Below are 22,609 nucleotides of genomic sequence, written 5' to 3' on the forward strand. Positions count from 1 at the left end.
GTGACGCGTCGGCTTCAACGAGTGGACGCGAGTATCACGTGACCAAACTTTAACTTTGGTGTTTGTGGGGTAAGTTGGAGTAACCTAGCAGTGGAGTCGCCAGCGACGTAATTACCTCGTCAGGTATACAGCAGATAGCTTGTGTTGCCTTTCATGGTACTGTACTGTGGTCCAGCAGCACGACTCTTACGAACCACCTGAGCCCTTATGCCACAGCCACTCCCGACAGTATATTATTATGACAAATGTGTGCTTTCATGCATTTGAAAGGTTTCTATCGCACGCCGAGGAGTGCCCAATGAGCATATCCTGTTGACGATGCGCTTTCTATCAAACAGTATGCGCGAGCTATACAACCTCACAGATACTGTAACAACAGCTGACCCTGACCAGATTCTGGGCGAGAGGACTGATAGCTTACACAGCCCTACGAAACTTACACTCGAGCCGCTCGATTTCGACAATCCGCGCTGCCGTTAGCACTGAATCAACCGCCAGTATCGAATCGATGACATAGTTTCATTTGAGATACAAGCATCACCTACGACATGTCCTCACAAGATTCGCAGCAGAATTCTTCCTCTTCGAGGATGATGGCCAGCCTTCCATCTGGACTCCGGTCTAGACGGGGCTCTCTCGCGTCACTAGGAGGATCGTCACAGGCGGACAAAGAACAGCTGACCCAAGCTCTCGATGCTATCCACAATACTGCGTCTCACTCGGAAACGTTGACAACGTTTAATGAATTTGCTTCTCCTCCTTCATCCTCGTCAGGCGTTGAATCAAAGGGTATCGCCGGCGAACTGATGCAAAATGGGCTCAGTGGTCTATACAGTCGGTTTAGGGGTGTCGTGGGCGCCTCAAAAGACAAAGGTAGTCAACCCGTGGTCAAGAATAACGCCGACAGTCGTGAAAAGCCGTCAACCCAAGACCAGAACTTTGCCACCAGTACCGCGAACTCATCGGTGCCCGCCATCGCCAGGGAAGAATTGAACCTAAACGACTCTATTGGTGAGGTGGTCTCAGATCCACCTCCTGGACAGCCGCCAATTATATCAGCTTCTACAACCCAATCTGGCAGCAGTTCGCAGTTATATCAGTCATCCAAAGCGCCGACTCACTTTACTCCGACAACTGCCAAAGCATTACTATCATCGCGGCCAGGCATGACTTCTAGAAGCGAGTCAACCGCCGCAGCTGTTGCTCCCACAACGACACCTGTCAACATAGCAGCATCAGAAGATCGAGAAAGTATAGCAGATTCTTCAAAAGAGCCCGGCGAGAGTGACTCGGTTAACCATTTCATGCATCGAAGGACAAGCCACGTCCCGCTACGTGCACACCCCATTGAAGATTCGGATACGTTTGATGCCAAACATTCTGATATTTCTAATCCGGAACAAGCCCATGGGCTAGGGGGTTTACCCTTGACGCCTGGTTTAACCACATCTTTGGGGACGGAAATGTCGATAATTGAAGAGCCAGAAGACACCTCAGCTACAACCAGCCGTCGATCTGCAAAGTCATCACAACGCCCTTTAGATGCGCATGCTGCATTATCAGCCAACCATGCAAGCCAAAAATTGAACCAGCCCACAGCAATTGACAGATTTACACAATCACATTTACCAGGGTATCAACCATCGAGGGCTTCGTCAACGGAACGCAGTGCTACGGAAACTAGTCCTGTGAACACTTCCACCCGTAATAGCCTCAACCACGAGCTGTTTTATGCTGATGAGATCCACCATGGCCGCCCTACTGGCGCAAACCGCGCCGCAGGTTCTACTCTGAATAAGGGGGGACCGAATGTCGTCAACACTAGACTAGAGCAAATGAGAAAGCAAGTCCTGAGTAAGGAATTTTGGATGGCTGATGAGATATGTAAGGAATGCTTTCTGTGTGGTGATGCATTTACTGCGTTCAGAAGGAAACATCATTGCCGAACCTGTGGGTGCATTTTTGATTCAAAGTGCACTTCAATAATCTCTGGCGAGCGCTTTGGTGTCCAAGGAACATTGAGAGTGTGCAGAACATGTCTGGATATTATCAATAGACGCCATGACAGTAGTGGATCTGACGATGAATCTGGTGACGATACATTTCTTCCGACATCCTTCTTCCAATCTCACCAGACGAGACTAAATAGCATGAAGGATGACCGTGCAAGCGAGGAAGGGCCTGATGGAAGTTTCACTGGTAGGAGCCTCAATGGAGACTCCGTTGGCTCTGTGACGACGCCGATGATGGCCATCCCAGCAACACGACGCATAGGCGACTCTGAAAATAGGAAATCTGCAGTTTTGGAAATTGATGCGCCTCAACTTGGCAGACCAAGCTCTTCTCGTTCCTTAAGAGCGCTATCGTTGAGTCGACCGTTGTCTTCGGGCCAGAAGGCGAACCAACCAAAACATAACTTTCTAGGCCGTTTTAGGTCAACAGCAGCAGAACGACCACCGTTCCACAGTAACTCAGCCGCGGATGAGATAAAGAAACGGTCAAGACTTCCGGCATTGCATGACGACAATATCATTGATCCGGACTTAGCCCCTTACATGTCAGACGATGAATCGAGCGGAGACGAGCAGATGAGTATATTCACTGCTTTGAATGGCAGTGCCGGTATTAGTACCAGCTATGAAAACGAAAAGTCTGCCTTTGGGTCACTCCTGAATGCTACAAAGAAGCACCGATCCCGTGCCGGTGAAAAAAGTATTAGTGGCTTGAGTTTTAGTGGACGACCTGTTGAGGATAACAGTTGGGCCGGCTCCGTTAGCCATGGCCGACCTAATCGTAGACGAAATCTGAGTACTTCAAGCAATGTACACATTGCCCGGGGGTCCCCAAGGCAGAACAAGCCTGGACCTCTCACGTATAACTACGGCGAACTGAGCGAAGAATCTACCATTCCAAGAGACGACCCACTGGAACCGTCGTCTCACAGAGCTTCTAAGATGACCCGCAGTGCATCCATGAGGAATTCCAAGGCTCCAGCAGTGGAATTGAACAATGCAAGCCTTCACCATGTCCGGCGCCTCTTACGACAATTACTTCAAGACGCCTGCGTGGAAAATGTCGCATCATGGGAGAAGGCATTAATTCCAATCCTACTACAATGTACTGACGATGTCAACCCGGATGTACGCCGTGGGGATGATATTGATATCAGGCATTACGTCAAGTTGAAAAAAATACCTGGGGGAAAGCCTGGGGATACCTCCTACGTCTCGGGGGTTGTTTTCACTAAAAATCTTGCGTTGAAGAGCATGGCGCGCAGTATATCGCAGCCACGAATAGTGATTATCTCATTCCCCATTGAGTATCAGCGACATCAACAGCATTTTATGAGCCTTGAACCTGTCATAGCGCAGGAGAAAGACTTTCTGAAGAATATGGTGAACCGAATTGCCTCTCTTCGGCCTCATGTTGTGCTTATACAGAGTCATATCTCTGGCCTAGCTCTTCAATACCTTGCGGAGGCTAACATTGCCGTTGCCTACAATGTCAAACAATCAGTTATTGAAGCGGTTTCGAGATTCGCTCAGACTGAAATTATCTCATCCATAGATATGGTTGCACTTAAACCTGTCCATGTTGGCAAGAGCGCAGGGTTTGATGTCAAAACATACGTACACAATGATATTCCGGGCACCAGAAAGACTTGCATATATATATCGGGGTGTCCCAAGGAGCTCGGCTGCACCATTGTCCTTCGTGGTGCAAGTATGGCTGTTCTTTCTACAATGAAGCGAATTACCGAGTTTATGGTTTATGTAGTATACAACTTGAAGCTGGAGACTTGTCTCATGCGAGATGAGTTTGTTCTCATACCTGCAATCACAGAAGACTACGGGACTCCTACCCCCAGCAGCAAAAGCGCGCTTGAAAAGACCGACACCAATAATTCACCTGTGGAACCGGTTCAAAAAGCTGTACAGGTTACCAGCAATGAGACCGATAGTACAAAGTCTATCGACGAGGCGACAACCGGGCACAATGAAAGCCAGGAGTCTTCTGGAGAACTGGGAGACAATGGCCCGCAACCAGGCTTCCCACAAGCCACTATTAATACCACTGCGGAAACACCAATTCAAGACAGCCACCCAGATGTACAGCCAAAACTTATCTCGGCCCATGAGTCGCATGTTCATGATACCCAGGTGTTGCCTGAAGATATTCCAATGCCGACTTTCTATAGCGACATGGTTGCGAAACATCAAACAAAAATACTCTCAGCCTCTCCGTTTGTGAAGTTTACGCAACCCTATCTTCTCATGAATGCTCGGGAGCAGGAACGCCGCCTAGTCTATCTTAAACGGCTTCGTGACCAGGACACGTTTGAAGACCAAACAGACGTGGAGAAAGCCAACCCACAGCGATTTCAATTGATCCATCCTGAAATGGTCCATGGAACGGTTAGGGGAGCTCCCAGGCAGATAATGGAGGTCCTTCATGCAGTGCATGATGCAGAGTATGATAAAGCTCTTCACAATTATCAAACACAAAAGCGACAATGGGAGAACTATATCCAGGGCAACCTGAATCTGTTCGACCCTTACAGCCACCAGAACATAGTTGTTCTTTACACTGTTGTTTGCACAGCCACGACGGTGCCATGTGCTGGACCCGATTTAACTGCCATGGCTTTCTATAATGAACACGAGACGTCCAACGATTTCTTCCCCGACTGCACATTAGGGCAGTACGTTGAAGACCTATGCCTTACAGTAGACGCAGTCTGTGCTTCCAATGGCTGCGAACGCAAGATGTCAGAGCACCATAGGACGTATGTGCATGGCGAAGCTAGAATTACCGTCTTCGTTGAAGCATCACCATGTAAGCTCAATGGATTGCAAGATTCAATATTGATGTGGAGCTATTGCAAAATTTGCAAAAAGGAGACCCAGGTCATGCCGATGTCAGAGAGCACCTGGAAGTACTCCTTTGGCAAATACCTAGAACTGTCTTTCTGGAGCACCGAGCTAAGACTTCGTGCCGGGTTTTGTCCCCATGACCTCCATCGAAACCATTTGCGATATTTCGGTTTTCGGAATGCGACCATGCGAATACACTATGACCCGATCGATTTACTCGAGATCGTCGTCCCACGAACCAGGATTACATGGAAAGTTGACAACGACTTGAGGCTGAAGAATGACTTATTCACAAAAACCGAAGACAGGTGGAATCGCTTCATGGCATCAGTCAAATCGCGTATTAAAGGGATCAATATCGACAGCGTCGTTAGCGACAAAGTTGAGGCCTGTATGGCCGAGGTTGAAACCCTTTCTCAGAGGGCACAAGACGAACATGCATCATTATTAAATAAACTACAGGAGAAGTATATGGAGTCCAAGTATTACGAGATAATCCCCATGAACCGAGCTATCCGTGCTATGCAAGAAAGAGTTGCGGAGTGGGATACGGCGTTTACTGATTTTGATCGAAACTTCTTCCCATCCGAGAAGGATATCAGGCGTCTTGCTGCCCTTCAACTAAAGAATTTATTTCTCGACCGCGATGCATCCACGACTCCGAACGAAACGCCTGATCAATCACAGGATATTTACGAGAGACAATCTGACGAGGGACAATCCAGTAAAGTCACCAACTCGGTTCACGACAATACTGATATGCCTCCCACTGAATTTCAAGGAACGCTCGCTCCACTTGTCGAGGAATCAGTTTCTATAGACGATGCAGCCCTCAAAGTTCCGCGCCCACAAGGCACCGAAGCACTGAATTCGACTAAAAGTCAAGATACTGTACACCACCTTGATCTTGCAATTCCGTGGGTTGCGACGGGTGATGATGCCCCAGCGGTCAACTCCCCCGTCGACCAAACTGGTTCGCCTTTGCCAAGCTCTGAAAGCAAACTCGTTGCTAACTCCGACAACACTTTATCATCCCAGCTAGGGCCACATGATTCAGAGGCAGACACTCCAAAAACTCCGCAGCAGGTGCGGGAAAAAAGTCAAGCAGACTTGCGTGAAGGGGCAACTACCAACCCGGAGCCGTCTGGTATCCCGAGGCCAAGCGATCGAAACGCTGGTCGACGCAGCGGACTCGCTGTATCACCCCCAATACTCCGCACTCAGTCACAACCGGCGGTAACACTGCGGCGCACGCAACCTGCGGCATTGAGGGCATTCAACATCGCAGCTAGGGAAAAGGCCAACGCGGTCGGCATTCCTCCCGACTCGACGATTCCTCTAGGGGCTTTCTCCGGCGAGCAAACAAAAGACAAACGGCTCTCTGATAGATTGGGTTTAGGATCCCTTAAAAGCACCAGAAAGCCCGGGCACTCTTTGATTCCTCGTTCTATCCATAGCAAGGGAAGGGAAACTAAGGTATCTACGTTAGCCAAACATTTTGAACAGCTCAGTCGAGAATTTGAGAAGGAGCGCTTGCGTGACAAGAAGCAACGCGCAGCGAAGGTCACGCAATCTAGAGCGTTCCCAAAGGCATCGTCGAAACCTATCGTCGAAGTCTACAAGGATGTCAACGAGGCAGTTGAAGAACGCGGCCCTTCTGAAGAAGGTTTGCGGCCTAGAAATCAGTTTTCATCCAATATCGAGTCGACAGGCCCAACAGATGGCATTTCGAATGCAAACACCAAATCAAAACTGGATGCTCCAGCCCATATAGATACTTCTGTCGCGGGGGAAGACACGGTAACAGAAGTAGAAACAGACGACAACCAGCAAACCCTGAGTCAGACAGCTTCGGATGATGAGGCTGCTGCGAGCGACACAGAGCATTCATTTTTAGAAGATATGCCAAGTATTAAAGATATCACGGAATCTTTAGGGGTTTCCGAAACAATCTCAGAAGTTGACTTACCAAAACATGAGAAAACAAGTCTCATGAAGATGCTGACCAACTTCTGGGCAGAACGATCAGCAAGTGGCTGGACGCAACTAGAATATCCGCTGCATGCCACAGACCATGTCTTCGTCGACTCGGATGTCATTGTTAGGGAGGATGAGCCTAGTTCCCTTATTGCCTTTTCGTTAAGCTCACAGGATTACATTGAGAAATTACATGCCATCCGGCAGCAAGGCCAAACAAACATGCCGGAGAGGACATCCGGACAGGAGCATTATAACTCCGCAGAGGCTGACGTCGAGACGTCGCTGCTCAGGGCAACTGGAACGCATTTGAAGTACCAATTCGCCGAAGGGTCTGCTAAGATGCTGTGCAAGATTTTCTATGCTGAACAATTCGATGCTGTCCGCCGTAAATGTGGCGCGTCAGATAGGATAGTAGAATCACTATCACGATGCTTGAAGTGGGATTCAAAGGGCGGCAAGACTAAGTCTGTCTTTTTGAAAACACTTGACGAGAGACTCGTTCTAAAATCATTGTCTCCTGTTGAGACTCAAGCATTCTTGAGGTTTGCTCCTGCATACTTCAATATCATGGCCGAGGCACTATTCCATGAGCTGCCCAGTGTTATCGCCAAGATGTTAGGGTTCTATCAGATTATCATCAAGAATCCCGTCACTGGGACTGAGATAAAATGGGATGTGCTAGTCATGGAGAATCTATTTTACGACCGTGCCCCTACTCGGATATTCGACCTAAAAGGCTCTATGCGCAATCGCAAAATCCAGTCTACGGGTGAGCAAAATGAAGTTCTTCTAGACGAAAACATGGTCGAATTTATTTACGAGTCACCCCTTTTTGCCCGTGAGCACTCCAAGAAGTTACTAAAAGCATCCGTGTGGAACGACACGCTATTCTTAGCAAGGCAGGATGTAATGGATTATTCTTTGATGGTGGCTGTTGACGAGGCGAGGAAAGAGCTTGTGGTGGGAATTATCGATTGCATCAGAACTTACACCTGGGACAAGAAGCTTGAGTCCTGGATCAAAGACCGTGGTTTTGCCGGCGGTGGCAGAAATAGGCCCACCGTAACAAGTCCGAAGGAGTATAAGAGCCGTTTCCGAGAAGCAATGGACAGATACGTGCTACAAGCACCAAAGTAAGCTGGTTGAACGTTGTTTCTAGTCGAATTGTGTTAGCTAACAGGGTTATTAGTTGCTGGCACCACTTCGGCGGTTATGACGCGAGGGCATTGAAATAGAACCAGTCCCAGAATTACTCGTTACGATATCGAGATGCACCGAGGCTGAGCTAGGTCACTTGGAACTTCCAATCCATAGAAACCGCCTAAAATCATAGTGGGCTATATAGAAATAGCTGCAAGAAAGGGGGTCCACTCGGTCCCAGGAGGCAAGCTTTGAAGCTGAAAGATGTATAAGAGATCAATTGGTGTTTGCATGCGGCTGGTGATTAAATACCACTATCTAGATCAATTTGATATATAAGTATTCGAATTCCAGTCTTCTTTCATGGACTTCAACTTTGAGGTCTCATCTACGATAGTGCAAATTAGGCCTCGCTGGTTCCATTGACACCTGCACACTACGGCTGGGTAGAGAGTCGTCTTATTATGGGACTCGCGGTTCGCATGGTCAACAACGTCCCTTCCTCTTTTGCTGAAATCGAACAGGCCACACAAGAATCTCGAAATACAATCTTATTTGGTTACGTTCTTCTCTGTAACTTTGGCTAATTTCTATCTGGCAGCTATAAACTACATCTGCAATCTCCCATTGCTCGCCTCCAAAAGCATCCCAACCATCTTTGATCAAACGCAGAATTGTATGCACTGTCCCGAACGCCGTATCTGCCCCTAGCACTTTCCAACCCCGCACCTTTATGTATACAGCAGCAGCGTGTTCAGAGGCAGTGAGGAGGTGTGATTAGGAATACTAACTTCGCAGCCTTGATGATTATCATGCAGCCCAAAAAACTTGGGCCAATGAACGCCTGGGGTAATTCGGCATCTTGCTCTTGATTTCTCAAGAGGCATATTACCCCTCCATAAACTGATGATGGCAACCCGGAAAGGGTCCGCGGGGTTGTTAAACCCCAGAGGCAAATCTCCAGCGCAGACAAACCCTGCATGGTTCGATACCCCTACGATCGGGTGCGCTAAACCCACAACCTCCTCGATAAATTGAGATTGGAGTGTAAGTTACTGATAGGCGAATCAGTTGAATTTGATGCAATGGCACCATGTATGTTGTAATGGAGATGGGGTTCATGTGTGAATGCCACGAGGGTCTCGAGAACGAGCCCGTAATTAAGCCTGCCACGGTCCCCACTATACACTTTGAGGGTTAAAGTTTGCAGGCTACATCGAATTAGCTATGATATTCCTTGTTACGTTGGGAGACAGGGCCACAGTATTATAGGGCGTAGATATACAACTTACCGGACTGTTGAATGTGCTATTGCGCTTGTTTCTTCCCTTCTTAATGTGGCTTTTCAGCGCACTAGAGTCGAGAGGCTTAAGAAGTTCAAAGCTACAAAGAAGTTCGCTGGAGACGCTCATGACCGCGCCCCAGTTGTCAAACTCGCCGCAATACTGTGGATAAAAATTAGCAATCGGCATGGGCATTGTGGCAATCGAAAGACTTACATTTGGCGCACTGAAAACAGTAACCAATACGCGGTCGTTGAAGAATTCATAACCATCCTCAACCACCATATGTGCTCGGCAAACCAAGTCAAAGTTATGCCGTTCCAAGAATTGCGTGATAACATTCTTTCCGAAGCAATAGCTGACACCCCGCTCATTGGCCTCCCAATCGGCCTCCATATCAGCGGGGTCAGACCAGAGCAAATCGTTGAGCAACCCATAATCAGGTACATCTGTTGGCCTCGCAATATTGCGGATGTCATCCATGTGGCTCAGAGACGGAGAGAGGCCACCATGGACACAGAATATCTTCTCTGCCACAATAGCTGCGATTGGCAGAGTGTTGAAGGTGTCAACAAATGTTTTCCAAATCTTAATATTGCAGCGGCGCTTGCACTCGTCATAAAACCCATACACTCGAGTGACATTGGCGCACTCATGATTGCCCCTGAGCAGAAAAAAGTTCTCGGGGTACCTCAACTTGTAGCACAGCAACAACAAAATGGTTTCCAGGGACTGCTTTCCACGATCAACGTAGTCGCCGAGGAACAGGAAATTGGAGCTTGGTGGAGATCCACTCATTTCGAAAAGGCGGATCAGGTCAGGGTACTGCCCGTGTATATCTCCTACAATCTTGACCGGAGCATCGAGCTCGAGAAGTGCTGGTTGAGATAGGAATACCTCGCGGGCAGCCACACAAATAGCTGTTATCTCTGCATTTTTGAGGCAGACTCCTTTGGTGACCTTTCCTGCATAAGCAGCATCTATCAACCGAGTTATGCAATCGTCAATATCAATTGACTTGGGATCCATCCCCATGCCTTGGTTCGAAGACTCTTCGGCAGCGGCAATCAAATCATCAATATTGGTAGGGTTGATCGAGTTTTCTTTCTTGACCAGAATGGATTTTCCAGCCAGTTGTCCATGCGGGTGGGTGTTAAGAGTCCCTGACGCCGGCTGGTCGGAAACAACATCAACTTCACCACTTTGCTGCGCAGCAGCTACTCCTTCATGTGTTCCAGATGCCATAGACGCAGATTGGATTGGCGATGGAGGAGGTTGCATAGCATCTGATGCATAGTTTCCCGTGTCAAAAGACGCGAGTGGCGACCTGTCCTCGGAGCGGCTCGTTCGGGACCGCCCACTTCTTCCGGACATAACAGATCCGGTATCATTGTCATTGTCCCCATTTGAGAGGCCTGAGTATGATTCGCGAGGGCTGTCGGTCTTCGAGGTGCCTGGTATTTTCGATCTATTGTAATTAGTGCCACGTCGTCTCTGTGTACGTAGGTGGGAACTACCTTAATGTCTTGAATGATCGCGTGCTCCCCACAGTATCAGACTTTGAGAATGACGGCTGAGAAGTAATCGCAGGTCCCTTGTCTAGTGATGTCGAGGAGGAAGTCTTTCGGGGTGCGGAAGTTCCGGGACCAGACTTTGACGGTTGGTTGCCCATGTCGCAAGAGCTTTACCCCAGGGATTCGGCGTAGCAATTGCGGGCGCTTCTGGAAGCCCTTGGCTTGAAGGTGGGTTCCAGGTTGGGCAATAGGTCCTTGGAGGCAAGGCCTGTCCAGTCATTAGCCGCATTCACGTCATGGATGGGGAGGATGGATAGCCCAATACTTACTACTACAGCGATAAGAAATACAAATGGTACAAGCGGCCTCGGAGTGAGTTCCACGGATCAGGTCAGGCCAGGCAGTGTCGGTTTTCCGATGTGCTGTGATGGTTGTGGAGCAACGTAGCTGAGGGATATGGTGCCAGATAACGGATCACTTGGTTGCGCAGGTGTCTAGAATGGTCCGAGGTCAGTACTGCTATAGTTGGCATCCTTGGCCCCAGATTGAACCATGGAAGGATAATACGATGAGAGACGGGGCATAACTGACTGGAGATAGCTGATAGAGAATGCTGGTGGTTTGATGATTGCGACAACAGACGGACGTATATGCAGGGTCAAAGTTTGGCCTTCGTGTCTCACGGGGCGGTATGATTGCCAGCGTTGTGGAAGGCGTCTCTGGAGTGATTGATCACGGATAGTTGTCGGTACAGTAGAGTAGTTGCGTTTTGACTACAGTCTCTAATTCAGTGATGTTTGTTGATGATCATCGTCAAGGCGGGCCAATGGTCAGGATGACATAAGCGAATAAGGTTTAAATCTCGGGCCTAGATCCGCTGACCTTTCACCATACAAACTGTATGCGCTCTACTGATGAACTCGTATGGACTACTACTGCACCTATAGTGCTTGCATATAACAGCTTTCTAAAATAAATCAAAGCGATGGCGCCGGAGAAGATCGGTCAGATATTACAGCGATGCGCATTTCAATGTTCTGGCCAAAGTAACGTCACAAATATATCAAGGACGTTGGAATAGTCGGCGACAGAAGTGCTTGAGACAATTTCTATTGTGAAGCTGTCGGAAAATACTCTATCTACAAAAAGGTATCATCTATCCAGCTTTCTCTAGCATGGAGATATTTCGTCATAACATCATTGCTTCAAATCCCGCTCCACCAGTCTACTACCAGCAGAGTTCCCAAACGCCGTGCAATGCCGCCTTAGCAAACAAGCAGTGAAAATAACAAAAAAAAGGAGATGTAGGTTTAGACAGCATGGTGCGAGTATGGCTCATACGCTTGTGCGCGATCAGCCGCCTTGACGTTGTGCATTGGGATTGCATGCTGTTGCTGGTTGTAGACACCCGACTGCTGGCCCATGTATGGCGAACCCTGGTATGGGTCGTGGACGGGTTGGTAGCCTCTTGTGCCGAGGAGCTTCTCCGAGTCACCTGCACGGCTATGGCGATTGTCCTTTCTCGCATTGGCGCAGCAACAGACCGAGAACAGCCAAAAGAGGCCAGAGGCGACAGAGGCAGCTGCACCGATCCAGATGACGGCGAGCCACGCGGTGTTGATTGAACTCTCAACACCGTAGTGCTTCACGGATGCGGTGAGGGCTCCAACGACAACACTAGACGTCACCGTTGCCAACGTTGCGAAGCCAATGATAGCAAGGCATGAGATGCCACTGATTATCCAGGTACAGCAAGAACCAATTCTCGAGAAAAAGCCGGCGATCCCAACCAATACTGTGAGGGCGGTCGTAACGCAAGCAATAATATACACCACCTCAGTCCACTTGACCAAGGTCGCGAAAGTCTTTAATCCCGTCTTCACTGCGTCTGGAATAGTAACGGATATGTTGGCATCCGAAGTGAGCTTCTCGAGTGTGGTCGTGTCGGTGAAGTTAGAAGCGTAGTCGAATGTCGGTTTACTCTTGGTGGTGACATCGCCCACGAGCTCGGCATAGTTCCACAGGAAGAAGTCGTACTTGTCGCCGAGGCCCAGGCTAGAAGCTGTGAGAGAGAAGTCGGTCACAGCGGTAACATCGCTCGAATCGATACCGGCGGCATCGGCGGCATCCTTGACCTTTTGTTTGAAATCCAAGTTTTGAAACTGCTCGGCAGTTATGCTGAGGTTCTTCGGTGCGACCTCGAAAAGGTGCAGATTTGAGCTTGTGACACCAGCGAGGCCAACGATGAGGAGACAGACGAGGGAGATGGTGGTTAGAATAAATGGTAGCGCAACACAGAAGAATCTCCCGACGCCCATCTTGGGATAGATTTCCGTTCAACCGAACGGGTAGGACAGTGTAGGTGACGGATAGGTGCAGAGCGAGTGAAGGTTGAACGTGAAACGTCAACGGAGGTTGTTGAGAGTGAGTGAGATGAAGGTGGAAGGAGGTCGTGTGGTCGTGTGGTCGTGATGATGGTCGTGATGATGGTGAAGATGAAGGTGAAGGTGGTAGTGAGAGTAAATTCAATGCTGACTGTGGGATGCGGGCATATTATATTGAGAAGTGCACAGTAAGATTGCGAGTACCATGACCATGACGGTGGAGAGTGTGGTGGAGAGTGGAGGGCGGTGGCTGACGCGTGGAGAACTCAGCCCCCGAAAACCGCGCCCCTGTGGTCCCCAAGACAACAACTGGAGACAACACTGGGGCTGAAATACACTCATGTACGTAGTACTGCCCCACAGGGGTCAATCCGTCAGTTTGAAGTGTGGTGTACCGTACACATGATGCCTGCACATACCTTGCCATATACATACTTTGCTAATAGCAGTAATGATTATAGTACAGTGGTGCTCTAACACAGACGCGATGAAGGATTGAGGGATTTGAAGGATGGAAGTTATTCTCGCCAAGAGGAATAGAGTGGACAGAGCACATACGGAGAAGCTTCGTACAGTACTGAGTATCTATTTGCACTCTCTACATACCAGCCACCACGATAATCACCCTCAAACACCTCATTCTACACTCTAGAAGGGGGCATACTCTACGGTAAGACGGGGCTGGGATATCTCAATTGCGCTCACAAACACTACTATCCTGCGCATATCAGAGCAGAAGAAAGTATGGTTGATATTTACAGAATAGGCTAGATTTGAGCGCTGTGTGGTGCTACTATAGTAGTCTTCCTTCACTGCCCCCGTCTGTGAGCCTTGGCGGGGTATCCAATCTAAATATAGACAACTCTCCAGCCCTATCGCCACTTGCGTTCCGCTCCGAACCACGAACCACAAACTCCACGTCTCTCTTCTCTCCCGAATGATGCTCTCCCGTGATTGTTCCTGTGGTACGTGGTAACCTGCAGTTGACGTGGCTTTGAGGCTGAATCCTTCAAAAATCACCTCTTCTCGTTCAACCTTTCACCGATCTGGAGGACTGACCAGTCTCGAGGACTAGCTGTTGGTGGCGTTATCTCTGCGACCAAAAATGGCAGTCGTCTTCGGCAGAGCTATCCAACACGTCCTATCGGCGCCCACGCGTATTTCTCAAGGCTGGTCGTGCTCGCTTGGGCCCTTGTTGGGAGCCTGGTTCGATATAATCTTCGTCATCGTCCCTCGCGCGGTTCCCTTTGGTCGCTGTTGCAAGCCAGTCTGGGAAATCCTCGAATATATCATCTCGCTCGTCATCCTCATCCGCTCCATCCCCCGTCCCACCCTTAGTATTTTTGATAGGGCTCACCTGAGGCTCCGTTCCCTGTTGTTTTGCCGACTTCCTCTCAGCATTGGAAGACCCAACACCGTCCTTCAGCTTCTCAATGCGCTTAAACTCTTTCCCGTAATCAAAAAACAACTCCTCTCCTGCATCCAGGCTTTCGGTTGCATAAAACCCTATGCGGTGCTCAGAATTGACGAGCAGGACTTTAGCCTGGCAGTTTTTGCCCACTTCAGAGTGGTTGATGAAACTATAGTAATTGTTAGCAGGTGTGATGAATGCTAGTGCAAACCAGATATGTAACGCACCGAGTAGCATTGCCAAACCACATAGAGTCTATGGCCACTTCCGCATTTAAATTAAAGATGTACGAGTTTCCTATCCTTTTCTGAAAGTCATCTCGCCGTTCAACCTCGGCGTTGTCAATAATCTCTCCGACATACTCGGCGATGAAATCGCCAGTTTGAACAGGCTCTGCAAGATATAACCCATTCCCAATGCCCTCGATGGAGCTCTCTCCCACCAGTACCTTCTTCCCCTCGCCGCGTTGGATTTCGCAGTTGTGGCACTTGGTATTCGAGATTGGACCTTGAGTCCTAACTGATTCGGCGACGCTGCATTTGTGGCAGAGATCTGGGTCGCATTCTCGGTTAAGGAGGCGACATGTGCATTTCTTGGGGGGGCATGGTCCAGTACAGGTGCATCCATGGTATCGAGCGTCACAGCTTTGTGGGCATGTGCAGAATTTATCACAACAAATCCCGTTGCTTACGCAGGTGCATTTCTCCCCAGCAACGAAGCAATTTTGCCCTGGGTGATGACAAGGCCTAGGCTGAGAACGTTTCTCATGCATATACTCTACCTTCAAATCACGCCAATCAAATTTCTTAGATCTTCTGCCTTCGCCAGGTACCATATCGTCAAGTTCAATGCGCCGGTTACTCAGCTTCTTAAGATGGCGATGAACTTCTGAGCATTGTTTGCCTAACATGGGTGCGATTAAGCAAGATGCCCTCATGTTTTTGCGTTTTCGCATAGAAGCAGCCAGTTCCTGCATAGATGCGTGGTCATCTTCTGTCCAATTTCCTTCGTTACCCAGCTCTTCATTGGATGGGTTCAGGTGGCATGCCGCAGAGCAATGGTATAGTCGTCTTTGTTCGCTACCATCGCTGTCACCTTCGCTTTCGTTTTCGATAGAGTTCCCTTCTCTATGATAAGTCCGCGTTCGTGTGTGTGGCATGCTGTAAGGCTGGTACATAGCGCTAGACCGGTTGCTCGGGTTTTCTTCATCCGTTGTGTCACTTGAGTCGCTCTCATTCACGTCACTGTCGTTTTCATCAAATCTCCCATGGATGTGGCACTGAGTTACACAAAAGTCTCAGCACGCTATACTATAAAAAGGGGGGTACAAAACTTACCTGATGGGCAGAACAAATTAGGCAGCTTTCTCGAGAGTATCTTTCCAACGTCTTTGCCAATGGATCTAGAGAAACTGTCGGGCTTTTCTGTGGTTTGGTTGCGTGAGTTTCAAGGTCAAAAAACGACCCCAATGGTATTCCAAATGCCTTTTCAACATGATAACTTGGATGATTCGCGTCTTTCTGGCCGAAGGTTTCATACAGGCCCTCTTTTTCAAGATAATTCCTGCATTCCTGGTAGGCCGACCTTATTTGTGGTAAATATACCCCAATACTCGAGAGCTTTTCTCTTCCTCGGCTACGCTTAGCAAGTTTGGCACACGATATCATGGACTTCCGAAGAGCAGCTTCCACTTCTTTTTTTGAATTGGAATTCTTATTTATAACAAATGGCTCAGGCGGCAGCTACATTAATGTTAGTGGGTCATCATGGCCTCTCGTAGGAATAACTCACTCGTGTGTTGTTCGCCAGTCGACTCCGATCTATTTCGACGTAGTAATTGTATGTCGGCACTGCCCTTTCTGGAGTTTGTATACTCTTCCCCTGCAAGAACGTTTGCGGGCGTGTTTTTTTGGCGACCTATTTAATGAAGTCAGACGCTGCGACCCCCGCATGTAGTGAACCACATACATGGTGAATAATAGCAATGGGTGAAGTACAAGTCCCGCCTTGCTGGTGAGCTTCCATGCTCTGCATGGAGGCCATATGATTTTCTGTGGCAGTGAATTTAGGCTGAGCCTGGAATTGGGATTGAACTTCGAGAGTGTGTCTTGTCATGGATGACTGGTCCTTCTCCATTTCTCGGGAAATCTCTCCCAATCCTCTATCTAGTACATCATAGCAGGACTCTTCGCCTGCAGGATGTCCCTGATCTGTCCCCCAAATCAGCAGAGGAACATCGAAATTGTGGCTGAAAGTAAAGACATGAAAAATAGATATAGACCTTGTTCCCTGTACCACCCCCAAATTAAACTCACCTGACGAGAAGCTTTGAATATGCATAGCCATCCCTAGAGATACCATCGGAGCATCATGAGGAGTATAAAGATCTGCTAACTCCGACTTCATAGACTCCGGGTTGCCATCTGCTTTTGGTACATAAGCTGGCTGTATTGGAGGAATACGTGGAGGCTTTATTTGCTTCGCTAAAAAGTGGTCAGAAAGTTGTACAGGACCAAAGTATATTGTTTGAAAGGAGCGTATTTGGCGTACAGCCAGCTTACCCTGGTAATCCAACAACTCTATGACTTCGACTTCGTCATCTGAGATATCGATGAATTGAGGATGAGCTGTGGGAGAATCTGGAATTTCGATGACTTCCCGTTCACCTGTGGTAAGGGGCATGGTGGTATCTGTGCCACAACAGAGCTGTATGTTCAGGTCTTGGCAGTTTATTTGTATGGTCTTAAGGGTTACCAATGAGATCCAGTGTGTTGAAGTTGAATCATAACTTCTTCATCCAACATAGCGAGTGGTCCAAGAAATTTCAATAGAAATTTAATTTATACCTGTTATAAATTCATACATTTTGAGGTACTGTTCAATTGTTGGTGGTGCATAATAACTGCGATGGCTCGCCAAGCTCCTCGTGCACTTGGGGTATCCAGATATTAGCAGAGCACGGACCATGTAATGTACCTTGTTGGCTATTACGGGGACCGATAGTTCACAATACGTCGTTGTCGTCGCCGTTTCAGGGTCTCACTCTGACATCAACAACCCTTTTGAAATCAAACCAAATCAAATCAAATCAAATCAAGCCAAAAGTTACAGGTTCAAATTAACTATCAAAACTAATTCTGCCAGTATGGCCGATCAAACTTCATCAACTGTTGATGAGTCCCCAATTTCTCCCGTTCGGGAGGCACGCGTCCGACAGAACTCCCTCGAGAAGCATCTCCAACATAGGCCGGAGCAACAAGAGCTCAAGGACCGACACATTCTCCTCGATACAAACGCCGCTCCGTGAGCACATCACACCCGTTTTTCTCTTCTGATGCGTGTATATGGGGAGCTAATTATCGGGTTCATCCAGGTCGCTTCAGTCAGCTGCGATTGACCTCGAGCACAAGCTGGCAGCCAAAAACCTGAAGAAAGACCTCGAAAAGAGAAGTCAACGCGAGACCTTGGTTGAGCGTAAGATATATTCTAAGCTCGGTATGCTACCTGTTATCAAGCCCCTAACTCTTCCCAGGAAACATTCTCCCTGAATCGAATGCTGCCCCCGCTCTCGTTGCTCATCAGAGAGACCTTGCAAAGCACATGCGTAGAGACAGTTTGCACGACAAGCTATCGCATCGACCAACCGCTGAAGAGCTTATCAAAGGGGGTGTGCTCCATGAAGACCCTACCTCTGTGGATGATCTGTACACGGAGAGGATCGAGGAGGAATATGCCAAACGCGAGGGCGGCGCTTGATTACAGGGCATCATTGCTGAGACAAAGGTACCAGATGAAGCCAAGGATCTGATGAAACAGAATGATAGCTTAGTCTCCTAAATGAAATTCATTTGTCTTCTCGACCTCTCTATAAGCTGTGATAGAAAGTAGCCATTCATTACTCCAATAAATTATTGGTAAAATACTTCAGCAGCTGGGCCTCGTTTCTCACACTGGCCCCCATTGTTAGCTTCGTAAATGAGGGGTATCCGGGGTGACGCACCTACGTACCCTCTGTTATCGACTTTGTCTATCACGTGACTTCGCGTAAGGTGGCGTTCATGTCGCGTCGAGGTTGAATCGTTGAAGGCCTTCAATCCGTATCATCTCAATGTCGATGAGCGTGTCTCACTTCTTTTAGTCATGTTTTGATATGGGCAGTTTAAATGACTACTGTAATCCCCTCGCCATTAGCATGAGACTGTCGGTGTGACCAAAGTAGAGATTTGCAATGACTGCAAACCCGAATACTTTGGAACACGATGACCAAGAGACGAATTTACACGATACCTTAAAATACTCTCTTTTGGGTCCTTCGTTGACCAAATCAGGACAAGATTCTGTGGACCAGAAGAAGGTATGATTGACTGGCTACCCAAGAAGGCCCTTAACTAAAAGGCTTACAGGTCTCGGATATTATTTACGATGCCAGTAAAGGATCTAAATTCTTCACCCATGAAGAGAACAGGGATAAGCTTCTCACCGTAAAGATCGAAAAGATTTTAGAGAAGAAGGCTCGCCTAGAGAAACTAAACCTCACGAGAGATCAGAAGAAAGCAGACGAATATGTCGCCGAGCTTGAACTCTCCCGAGACCTCTCACAGACTATAGTTCATGTAGACTGCGACGCATTCTATGCGGCAGTCGAAGAACTAGACCGCCCGGAATTAAAACAAGTCCCCTTTGCTGTGGGAAAAGGGGTGCTCACGACCTGTAACTACCATGCTCGAAAGTTTGGATGTCGGAGTGGGATGGCTGGATTCGTGGCCAGAAAACTTTGCCCAGAGTTGATCCAACTACCTCTAAATTTCGAGAAATACACGGCCAAAGCTCGGGAGGTTCGTGAGATTATTGCCCGATACGACCCAAGATTCGAGAGCGCCAGCATCGACGAGGCGTACCTAAACATTACGAGTTACTGTGAGTCTAACAATATTGTTCCGGACGAGGCTGTGGAGCAGCTCCGTCAAGAGGTCCATGACAAAACCAAAATCACTATATCGGCGGGGATAGCTGCAAACACAAAGCTTGCAAAGATATGCTCAAATATGAATAAGCCGAATGGTCAATATAGGCTCCAGAATGATCGAGGGGCAATTATGGCGTTTATGGACACCCTGCCGACACGGAAAGTGAATGGTGTTGGACGAGTCTTTGAACGTGAACTAGACGCAGTGGGGGTCAAGACTTGTGGTGACATCTATCAGTACCGACAGTACCTCTCCAAGCTATTCGGCGAGAAAGCGTTCAACTTCCTTATACATTGTTACCTCGGCCTTGGAAGGACCGATACGCAACCAGCTGAAGAATATGAGCGAAAAAGCGTTGGTACAGAGAGTACTTTTGGGGACCTCAGCAGTCACAAAGGTCTCCGTGACAAGTTAGAAAAAACAGCACAAGATCTCGAAAAGGACATGATAAAGGCCCAAGTCAAGGGTAGAACACTGGTGCTCAAGGTCAAGCTCCATACGTACGAGGTATTGACGCGACAGATAATACCACCGAAGGCTGTTTACCTTGCCCCTGATCTGTATAGATACTCTCTTCCGATGCTATCGAAATTAGAACAGGAATTCAAAGGCCTAACCCTACGACTTATGGGCCTTAGGTGTACACATCTAATCACTATGAAGAAGCCAGACTCCTTGGCGTTCTTTGGACACCCCAAAATGCGCAACAGTCCTGCGTCGAGTGGACCTGCTTCTGGGACAAATGAGTCAAAGGAGGAACCGTTGGAAGCGGGTGGTACTTCGTCTTTGGGAGCTTGGCCAGGTGAAGACTTTGAAGAAGCTGCAAAGGATGAATACCAAGAGGAGCTGGAGGAACTGGAGATTCTTAGCCAACTGGAAGAGCTCGGGAATCAACAACCTAGCGGGGGGTCATTAGACACCGAAACCAAACCAGAGTCAGAAGATAGGTGGTGGGACTGCCCAATATGCCTACGCCCGCAGATGGGGGATTGTAACGAGCATATAGACATGTGCCTATCGCGGCCGACCATCTTGGGTTTAGTGAAGGAAGCCGCCCGAGAAGCTTCGTCTGCTTCAGCCTCGGCAGAGAAAGGAAAAGGACTCTCAAAGCGCGGTCGGCAGGATAGTGGGAAGTCTCGTACTGGGTTAAAAGACGACCCTAAACAGACCAGACTATCTTTTAATTAAAGCCCTTTAGCTATATTAATGTCTTCGAATGTATAGGGACGCAAATCGTCATGTATGCACATGGCTCGGTGAACTTGCTTTTTGAGGAGTTCAAACGGGATGGTACATAATCAGTTGTATCACACAATTTCTGTGTAATGGTATGTAATTGTAGGCTTTTTGGATATAGTCGGTACGATCATTCCTATGTCTCCTCAATCTGTATATCTTTCTTATAGCTCATTGTGCTCCTGTCCACCAGCATCGGTATCCTCGAGGGTGACCTTCACCGCCTCGGCCGCATCCTCAATCTTAGCCTTTATCTTCTCCTTGACTCCCTCGGTCTCCTCGCTGGCGGCCTCCTTAAGGACAATGCTGGCTGGAGCCTCGACTCCCTTGATGCCCATCAACTCGGTCTCGAAGACTAGTATTTGTTAGTGGCGGCCAAGACAACTGAGGGGGGGAATACATACTCAGTGTGCTGCCGGCTGGGATTGGTCCCATGTTTCTGTCTCCGTAGCCAAGGTTGGGGGGGATAGTGAGAGTCCTCTTCTCTCCAATGCACATATCGAGGAGTCCCTCATCCCATCTGGAGAGGGTGTTAGCTGCTGTTGTGGCACATTCAAAGGACAGCAGCGTATACGCACCCTTTGATAACCTGTCCCTGACCGACAACGAAGCTCAATGGCGAGCCACGGTTGTAGCTTGCATCGAATTCCGAGCCATCAGCCTGGAGCGAGCCTCTGTAGTGGACATCGACCTTGTCTCCCCTCTGCGTCTTGCGCTCGCACTCGACGGCTCTGGTGACCTCAATATTCAGCTCCGGGTCGGCAGCGAGAACGATAGAGGTAGCCGAAGCTAGGACGGCGATTGAAAGTGTTGAGAAACGCATGGTGGTGGTTTGTATAGAACAGTTGTTCTTGATTGAGTTGGTGGTGGAAATGAGAATGGGAGGTTGAGGGGTTCAATGGCGGTGGGAGAGCTGTACCTTTTTGTGGACACGATGCGGTTAACAGGGTTACGTCGGCCACTGATTCTACAATTGGTCCCTCTCGCCATCACAATTTAGAGGGTAAATTCAATAGTATGCATATACAGGTTCTCATGGGGTACTAGATTCCGAATATTTTATTCAATTCAGCCTTTTTGCACGTATATACTAGAATTCCTATCTCCATCATTCGGCCGGTCGATCAATCTGGTTTCACAGGGGATTGCTATCTTATCAGCGGTCAAGGTGGCATATGTGCCTGGACGGTTATGGTAGACACGTGATCGGTGTGATAGGTGAGCCGCTGACCACCGCATAGCTTATATAATACAACTCGCATTCATCACTTCTTGTACTCCATCGGTTGATCGTGATTGTTGATTCCATTCACACACCACTCATCTCAACAAATATCGAGGCATTTTCGCTTTTCGCCCATAGCAACAGCAAAAGGTCGCCTTGCGTGGCTGAGCTTCATCTGGGTGACCTCTCTCTTTCTCTCTCTCGCACCAGGCAGGCGTTCAGTACTTTCCACAAGGCAGCAATGTCTCGTGACTAGGCTGAACCCCCCCGCGAACACGAAGTTACCTCTCTCCGACTTCGTGTTGGGCCACCTTTGGGCGCGCCTTTATCGCTCGTCTGCTCTCTCGATCATATCCACTACCATGCGGGGTAGTCTGTCTCAATATCGTCATTGCGCTGCATGAAAAAAAAATATATGTTGTTTCCCCAGTTTCTTATTGTCCGCGCCCTTCTTCTTATCAGTCTGGGCCTTGTCGTTCAGCCCCAGATCCAGGATGACTCTTAAGGCTTTCGGCGGAGCAAACTGCGCGCTTGAGTCAACCGCAACATACGCTGGTTTAGGCAGCGCACCTGATAGCCACCGGGCAAAATCGCT

General features: G+C 48.5%; 7 protein-coding genes across 7 annotated transcripts; 3 read left to right on the forward strand and 4 right to left on the reverse strand.

The window, feature by feature from the left end:
* Nucleotides 1–97: 97 nt before the first annotated feature.
* On the forward strand, nt 98–8,723 carry FAB1 (1-phosphatidylinositol-3-phosphate 5-kinase). Its single transcript, XM_018276990.2, has 3 exons — nt 98–337; nt 394–7,987; nt 8,044–8,723. The coding sequence occupies exons 2-3, from the start codon at nt 549–551 to the stop codon at nt 8,087–8,089; spliced, it is 7,485 nt and encodes a 2,494-aa protein (XP_018128951.1). The 5' UTR covers nt 98–337; nt 394–548; the 3' UTR covers nt 8,090–8,723.
* PZH1 (serine/threonine protein phosphatase Pzh1) lies at nt 8,532–11,570 on the reverse strand. The gene is made up of 6 exons (XM_059463891.1): nt 11,383–11,570; nt 11,121–11,285; nt 10,795–11,059; nt 9,494–10,745; nt 9,287–9,439; nt 8,532–9,205 (listed from the first exon to the last, which is right to left on the reverse strand). Exons 3-6 carry the CDS (start codon nt 10,947–10,949, stop codon nt 9,176–9,178), a joined length of 1,590 nt encoding a protein of 529 aa, XP_059319569.1. The 5' UTR covers nt 10,950–11,059; nt 11,121–11,285; nt 11,383–11,570; the 3' UTR covers nt 8,532–9,175.
* A 301-nt stretch (nt 11,571–11,871) lies between these two features.
* On the reverse strand, nt 11,872–13,391 carry VE01_07558 (uncharacterized protein). Its single transcript, XM_018276992.2, has one exon. It carries the CDS (start codon nt 13,107–13,109, stop codon nt 12,102–12,104), a length of 1,008 nt encoding a protein of 335 aa, XP_018128958.1. The 5' UTR covers nt 13,110–13,391; the 3' UTR covers nt 11,872–12,101.
* Nucleotides 13,392–13,770: 379 nt separating this feature from the next.
* Nucleotides 13,771–17,473, reverse strand: VE01_07559 (uncharacterized protein). The gene is made up of 7 exons (XM_059463892.1): nt 17,148–17,473; nt 16,902–17,069; nt 16,555–16,796; nt 16,378–16,503; nt 15,924–16,328; nt 14,814–15,865; nt 13,771–14,755 (listed from the first exon to the last, which is right to left on the reverse strand). The coding sequence occupies exons 1-7, from the start codon at nt 17,266–17,268 to the stop codon at nt 14,317–14,319; spliced, it is 2,553 nt and encodes an 850-aa protein (XP_059319572.1). The 5' UTR covers nt 17,269–17,473; the 3' UTR covers nt 13,771–14,316.
* A 160-nt stretch (nt 17,474–17,633) lies between these two features.
* Nucleotides 17,634–18,446, forward strand: VE01_07560 (uncharacterized protein). Its single transcript, XM_018276994.2, has 3 exons — nt 17,634–17,889; nt 17,960–18,060; nt 18,119–18,446. The coding sequence occupies exons 1-3, from the start codon at nt 17,732–17,734 to the stop codon at nt 18,340–18,342; spliced, it is 483 nt and encodes a 160-aa protein (XP_018128909.1). The 5' UTR covers nt 17,634–17,731; the 3' UTR covers nt 18,343–18,446.
* A 241-nt stretch (nt 18,447–18,687) lies between these two features.
* On the forward strand, nt 18,688–20,897 carry VE01_07561 (uncharacterized protein). The gene is made up of 2 exons (XM_018276995.2): nt 18,688–18,940; nt 18,990–20,897. Exons 1-2 carry the CDS (start codon nt 18,815–18,817, stop codon nt 20,739–20,741), a joined length of 1,878 nt encoding a protein of 625 aa, XP_018128908.1. The 5' UTR covers nt 18,688–18,814; the 3' UTR covers nt 20,742–20,897.
* Nucleotides 20,723–21,857, reverse strand: FPR2 (Peptidyl-prolyl cis-trans isomerase). Its single transcript, XM_018276996.2, has 3 exons — nt 21,368–21,857; nt 21,194–21,309; nt 20,723–21,144 (listed from the first exon to the last, which is right to left on the reverse strand). The coding sequence occupies exons 1-3, from the start codon at nt 21,610–21,612 to the stop codon at nt 20,954–20,956; spliced, it is 552 nt and encodes a 183-aa protein (XP_018128907.1). The 5' UTR covers nt 21,613–21,857; the 3' UTR covers nt 20,723–20,953.
* Between the last annotated feature and the right edge of the window lie 752 nt (nt 21,858–22,609).

This window comes from Pseudogymnoascus verrucosus (genome assembly GCF_001662655.1).
Source record: "Pseudogymnoascus verrucosus strain UAMH 10579 unplaced genomic scaffold scaffold_32, whole genome shotgun sequence".
Taxonomy (NCBI): Eukaryota; Fungi; Ascomycota; class Leotiomycetes; order Thelebolales; family Thelebolaceae; genus Pseudogymnoascus; species Pseudogymnoascus verrucosus.